This window comes from Anser anser, assembly GCF_964211835.1.
Source record: "Anser anser genome assembly, chromosome: 1".
Classification (NCBI taxonomy): Eukaryota; Metazoa; Chordata; class Aves; order Anseriformes; family Anatidae; genus Anser; species Anser anser.
Genome location: NC_139720.1, coordinates 21,863,948 through 21,870,967, shown reverse-complemented (window position 1 = coordinate 21,870,967; position 7,020 = coordinate 21,863,948). Strand labels below are relative to the sequence as shown.

At 40.5% G+C, this 7,020-nt stretch overlaps 1 protein-coding gene across 1 annotated transcript; it reads left to right on the top strand.

Moving 5' to 3' along the window:
* Positions 1-796: 796 nt before the first annotated feature.
* LOC310887785 (secreted frizzled-related protein 2-like) lies at positions 797-5,007 on the top strand. Its single transcript, XM_083813948.1, has 4 exons — positions 797-1,655; positions 2,197-2,366; positions 3,164-3,256; positions 4,353-5,007. Exons 1-4 carry the CDS (start codon positions 1,369-1,371, stop codon positions 4,661-4,663), a joined length of 861 nt encoding a protein of 286 aa, XP_083670074.1. The 5' UTR covers positions 797-1,368; the 3' UTR covers positions 4,664-5,007.
* Positions 5,008-7,020: the final 2,013 nt, after the last annotated feature.

Sequence of the window (7,020 nt, the reverse complement as noted above, 5' to 3'; positions counted from 1 at the left end):
CACAAAAAGCTCCCGTTTCTGAAAACTGTATTTCAGTCAAGCACCAGCAATACTAGATGGTACACTGTTATAAAGGTACTTTGCTCTAATAATCTAGGCAGATACCCACGTACATATTGTTAGTATCTAAACATTTCTGCTAATAAATCACGTGATAAGAAAGGGAAATTAAACCAAAACAAAACAAACTAGTTGAAAAAAATATTTTCATCAAGCTAAAAATTTCCACAAAAAGTTTTGTTTAGAACTCCAGCTCTTTTAAATATCAAATATTCTGACTTTTCTATTCATAACAGGTAAGCGACACATTACCCAGATCGACTCCTTAACTGATTCCCCAGCTTCTGCTCTATAGCTAAAAGCCGTTTATCAGTCATATACTAAAACTAATGAAGTACTGTCAGTAATTCTGCTAATATTTATTGTAAGAAATTAAATACTATTTTTATGCTACAAACAGAAAAAGTACACACCTGATATTACTTGCTTTCACAAATTTGCTTTCACACAGTTTTGCACAATTATAATTTATTAATAAAAATGTAAAATGCTGAGTTATTTGAACAATTTTAAGTGTTACCAGATTCATTTGAAATAAGAAAAAAATCCATATTTCTTTTCCTTCTAAAGAAATACTGATAGCCACAGTAGTCCTACAATATGTTTCTGTCAGGAAAGATGAAATCCACCACTGACCTTGAATAAGTGAAAGAAGCAAGTTCTGTAGTCACTCCAGTCAGTAAAAAACAACAGCTGTATGTTAGGGTGTCTAATAAAAATAATAGAAGTTGGAAGATTTAGCATGTCACATGTCTCTTTTTTGGTGCTTGAGCAAATAAAGAAACTACCTCTGCTACATTGTAAAACAGTGGAAGAGACATGAGCAATTAGCACAAGCAAAACATTTTCACTTGATAAGTCAATCTGGGCTGTTTTTTCTGCCCAGTCAGCAGTGTCTGAAAACAAAGGAGACAGAGCAGCCCTGGGAGACAGCTTGTCTGCCCAACCACTTTTCTGGGGGATCTCTTAATTTGATTTGGAAAGCACATAGCAAGCCTCCTAGGTGTCAAAATTTAATATGCCACATAGCACACTGCAGCAGCTGATGCTGTCGGGCACGTGAAAGCCTATAGCAAATCTGTGTCTTTAGGGAACATACTTCTATACCTCGTCTCCACCTCCCTGGTTATCACAACAATCACTTGAATAGGCAATAAGACCCAGTCTTGTCTCAAGTGATTTGATAAGCAGTTGATAACCAGGGGTTCATTAAGCTCTTGGGGTATATAAGCCACAAAGTTTTCAGCATGCCCCTGTGCTCGGGAGGTTTGACAGCTCCCTGTTTGGCAACCCAGGACTCACTAGAAGATGTTATTGATGGCAAAAATACTTATTTTCGCTCTGAGTGGTTTCCTAAGAGTGGCAATGGGCTTCGACATTGGATTATCCACCAAATGTGTAGAGATACCCGAGGAGATGGATATGTGCCACGAGATTGGGTACTCCGAAATGAGGCTCCCCAACCTGATGGGACACACAAGCATGGCAGAGGTTATCCTAAAATCCACCACCTGGCAGCACCTGGTGCACACAGACTGTCACCCTCACGTGAGGACATTCCTCTGCTCTCTGTTTGCACCCATCTGTTTAGATACGTAAGTACCACGGCTCCGTACAAACAGCCAGCCTTTTTGTCGGAACAGGGATCAAATCAGACGTGTGTTTGTTGTAATGGAAATGTGATCTCTATCTGAAATAATTCTGTTAACTTTTTCATACTCACTGTGAATAAAAGTAATGAAAACTTGTTCTGCTTAAACTTTAGTTTGCTTCAGGGAAATGAATGCTGTTGCCAAAAGATGTCATGTTTTAGTTTGTTGCAGCTGAAATTTATTCTTGTTCATTTAGGGTTAAATCCAGGTGACACTGAAACCGAACACCCATTGTGAATAGACTCAGGCTCTTGCCAAAGCTTTTCTCAGATAGTAAGAAAAGCATTTAAAAAACTTAATTCTATAAGCACAGCCCAGTCCAGTATACAGACCATGTGCCCAATTTGCACATCCACCACTTCTATAACTGTATTATTGCTGAAGGATGTCAAATATCTGCATGTGTTTTGCACAGAAATCACTGCTGAAATAACTTGTTGTCACTGACTTTAACTGATTCAGTCTGGTGTTTCCTGCGATGCAGATTCATCCATCCTTGTAGGAGTATGTGTGTTGGTGTCCGGGACAGCTGCGCACCCGTGCTTGCCTGCCATGGACACTCCTGGCCAGACAGCCTGGACTGCGACCGATTCCCTGCAGATGAGGACATGTGTCTGGCATCGCTTACAAAGGAATATAAATACTTGCACAAAGGTAGGTGGAAGATGGCAGAGTGGCAGGGCGCTGTACTTTATGCTCCAGAGGAACAAGAAGATACAAGAGGCACAGTTCCCAGTCTGGGATTTTGTATAGTTTCAATAAAATGAAGTGTAGATAATCTACTCTTAGTGGTGGAAATGATTATCTCCCTGCACAGCTACAGGCAGTATCATGCTCATGACAGCACACTGTATTTGATTTATTTTGAAGTCTCTTTATAGACTTACCAACTTTAATAGGGATCTGAGAAACTCACATATGCATTAAATTGGTCCTCAGATCAGCTTGGGAAAGTTGGGAGGATTTATTATCCAATTTTTCTTATGGAAACCTGAGTTAGAATGACATTAATGGTCATATGTTCAAATGTGCTCAGGCTTATTTACTTATGCAGGAAACAGTAGAAGTAGGTTGCTGCTGGCACACCCAAATTCGTATGTTCAGTCTTAGTTCAGCTGAACCCAGGATCACTGACAAAATTGCTCACCCGACCCATTCCTCACCCACCACAGACATATTAAAAATAATACTCTATTTGATACTGATATTTGATGCTAATGATTGAGCTTGTCAGTCTGAACAAGGAGTGAATGGGTATGGAAACTGAAACTCCCTTTCTTTCTTAGCCATGTTTTCAGAGAAGTATGTGGATGTTCACATTATCACTGAACAGCTGTGTATTTTCTGTACCATACCTGTAGTTAAGCAGTAGGCTCTCAGTAGGCTCACAGTAGAAAACTAATACAAAACATTCTAAAAGGTAGTGATAAGACTTTACAATTTCTTACCAGTCCTCCCAAAACCTGCATGCCAGACCTGCCCAGCAGTGGAGGAATTCTTTACACACAAAAGAGTTCTTGAAGTTTTCTGTGACAATAACTTCGGTAAGTCCTTGTGAATACAGCTGATATTAAAGAAACTAGCAGCTCTCTTTCAAATGTGTTTTAAAATTAGGATTAAAGTAGCTGACAGTTTCTGCTGGGATTTCAAAGTCTGCATCCTGAGAGCTTGGTTGCTGACTGAACTTTAGGTTATTTCTCAGAATATGTTCTTTCTGAGCAAAATATTTATTTTGCATGAAAGACTTCTTTATGATCTACTCTACAAAAAAAATAGCTTTTCTGTTCTTGTTGAGCTGGCTACATTGTAGTACAACATGCTTTATGGAAAATATTTCTGGCAAAAGCATCCAAATTAGCTGATTTGTCTGTTATCAGTATTTAAACCCAAAGTAAAGCTTTGGTTGTTTGACCAGTGAATGTCCTGTTACTTGTGTGTTTAAGTTGTTCATGATACATAGCTTAATGAAAAGACTCGGAAAAGACTCGGAAAATCGTAACAGTCAAATTTTTACTTTGTGTTGTCTTATTGGAGTGACAGGCAATACTTTTGAGTTTGCCCTAGAAACATCCTGCAAAGTCCTTTGAAGTCAATGCAGAGGCTGTCAGTGAATTAAGCTGGCCTTAGATCAGGCACTGCAGAGAAATTTCATGCTAAGAAATGCTGGTGGAGTTACGTGGGGTAGGTAGGTGCCTGTAATGAAAAGGCAGTATCGAAGGGTGGTATCAGCAAGCACTACGGGCTATTTTTGCTGAGGGGTTCATAACACAGACAAAGTGAGTTTCAGCAGAATTTTTTGGGCAAGGTGGGCAGCCTTGTGCTATTAGAGCAATGCCAACAGCTTACAATATCTATCCACAAAGTCATCATCATATACAGTGATGGCAAAAATATATTACCTTTGTGAAAATATGTTTTCCTAGTTGTCTGATTTAGTGAACAAATTCTCAGCTACATAATCTTTATTAAAAAAAAAAAAAAAAAGTTTTAAAATCTATACTGCTGCTGGATAAGATGTCACCATACTTTATCACCAGAAATTATCAGAGTATTTTAAGGAATCTTCCTGCTTTCACAAGTAGTGTGTATTTCTGCATTTGAACAAATGTAGTGACTTATATTTTTCCTTTTTTTCATTAGCAGTGAAAGTAAAGCTATCCAAAAAAAGAACATTACTTGGTGACCAAGAGTATAACATTGAATGCCAAGTGGAATTTATTACCCAGGGCTCACTCTTGCCTTACGAAACTCAGAACATGATACAACAGTGGCTGCTTATCAATGAAAACTGTACGCAGAAGATGACTCAAACGCATCGTCCTATGGTGTATCTCCTTGTGGGGAAGGTTGAAGAGGGTATCATTTTAGTGAATCAGGTTTATCGCTGGCAGAGGAGGGACTCCCAGCTGACTTTGGCCACTCAGAAGTGGAGATACCATAAGTGCTTGTAAATATTTATGCTAATATTTGTAAAAAGGTTATTATTCTTCTTATGCCAAACCTGTTTTGTAAATAGGAATGTACTATAAATGCAATGTAAAGTCTTCATGTCCTTTTAAACTGTATTATAAGCTGAACTTAAACCCAGTGTTATCATAGACTTCTTTCTGTAGTGTTCCAGCTATTTGTCAAGTTTGAACTTGGTCAACTATTTATAAATGTTTGAGTTATTGCAAAAATCTTCTGTAATATGTATAAAAACTGACATGAAACAGTTTTAATCCAGCTGAGTACCTTTAGTGGTTTTTTTTCTGTAGCATGCACACTGCTATTGAGTTACCTTTCTCTTGCTTAATGCTTCATTAATCCACCTCATTCTCTGCGGTTGGAGTATTTTAACAGAAGGTGGCCCTCTGCTGGGCATTTTCGCCAGTGTCAACATGGAATAAATCAGAATAAACACAGCAACACAATATGGTTAGCCAGCCCCAATCACAAGAAGAGTTGGTTATTTGGTGTCATTTTACAATGACAGAGTTGATGTCTCAGTGGTAACATCTCAGAGCACAGGCTAAAAGCATTTTTTTTAATCCTTTTGTTCTTATGTGACCATCTTGAATTTGACATAGTTTAACTGAAATCTAAATCAGGGCTTCCCTATTAAAAGCCCCTTTTTCATTTTCAGACACACTAAAAATGTCAATGCAGAGACTTTACCAGCTGTAGAAGTGGCCTGTAGGAGACCAATGGTATGATAATATTCAAGAAATGCAAAATATTACAGTGGCCACATGATTAGCATCTTCAGTTGTGGTGCAATACACTGATATTAAAGATCATATGAAGACAGACACAGCTTTACATAATTTTAGACTAATTTTGTAAATGTGTGTAATTATCACAAGAACAGGTATTGGCAGTACATAAACTAGATGCTATTTCAGTAATACAGAATCTGTTATGGTTGTATTCTCTTAAAACAAATATGGGTAAAGTTATGGTCAGTAGCTTTTGAAAACTCCCATCTGTAATGATCAGAGTTCTTGATAAGTCCCCAGTAAGTGCAGATTTGTATACATGCTCCTGATGACACCTGGTCCATCATTTTCTATGATGAACTAGAAAACTAGTAGAAACTGAGGGAAGATGAAATAACCTGCATTCAGTTTATATTGTATAATGAAGTTACTGTTTCAAAAATGTAGGTTATTAAAAAAAGAAAGGGGGGTGGGGGGCAACCCTGGATGTTATATACAGACTGGGGCACGCGAGCTTGGAGAGCAGCCCTGCAGAAAGGGATCTGAGGGTGCTGGTTGCCAGCAAGTTGGCCATGAGCCAGCAGTGTGCCCTGGCAGCCAGGAGGGCCAACCGCACCCTGGGGTGCATCAGGCCCAGCACTGCCAGCCGGGTGAGGGACGTGATTGTCCTGCTCTGCTCTGCGCTGCGCGGCCTCATCTCAAGCACTGTGCGCAGTTCTGAGCACCACAGTATATGAAGGACATGAAACTTTTAGTGAGTGTCCAAAGGAGGGCTTATGAAGATGGTGAAGAGTCTAGAGGGGAAGACGTATGAGGAGCAGCTGAGGTCCCTTGGTTTGCTCAGCCCAGAGCAGAGCAGGCTGAGGGGAGGCCTCATGGCGGCCTGCAGCTCCCTCACGAGGGGAGCGGAGGGGCAGGCGCTGAGCTCTGCTCTCTGGGGACAGCGACAGGACCCGAGGGAACGGCATGGAGCTGGGACAGGGGAGGGTCAGGCTGGGGGTTAGGGAAAGGTTCTGCACCCAGGGGGTGGTCGGGCACTGGGACGGGCTCCCCAGGGCAGTGGTCACAGCACCAGCCCTGCTGGAGTTCAAGAAGCATTTGGACAGTGCTCTCAGACACAGGGTCTGATTTTTGGGTGGTCCTGTGTGGAGCCAGGAGTTGGACTTGGTGATCCTTGTGGGTCCCTTCCAACTCAGGATATTCTGTGATTCCATGATTTTCTATCATGAACTAGAAAACTAGCAGAAATTGAGGAATAAAAGTTGGGACAACCTATATTCAATTTATATTGTATAATGAAGTCACTGATTTGAAAAATGTAGGTTATTCAGAAGCTTAGCTCATTTGATCCTGCTGAGTCTATGATGGTCTCTACTGGAAAAATGGTAAATATTTAAAGAACTCTGTCACTGCTTACACACGCCAGCTGCTCCAGAAGGGCGTCTGATGGAGGTTCACGTCAGCGCAACGTGCAGGCCCAGCAGTGAGCGACCCATTTAAAAAGTGCTAGAGAAACATCGCTGAGCTTCAGAGGTCCCTTCCAACCTCGGCCAGTCTGCGATTCTAGTCTGAACTACTGAGGGGTAGACTCTTGTTACTCTGTAAAAACA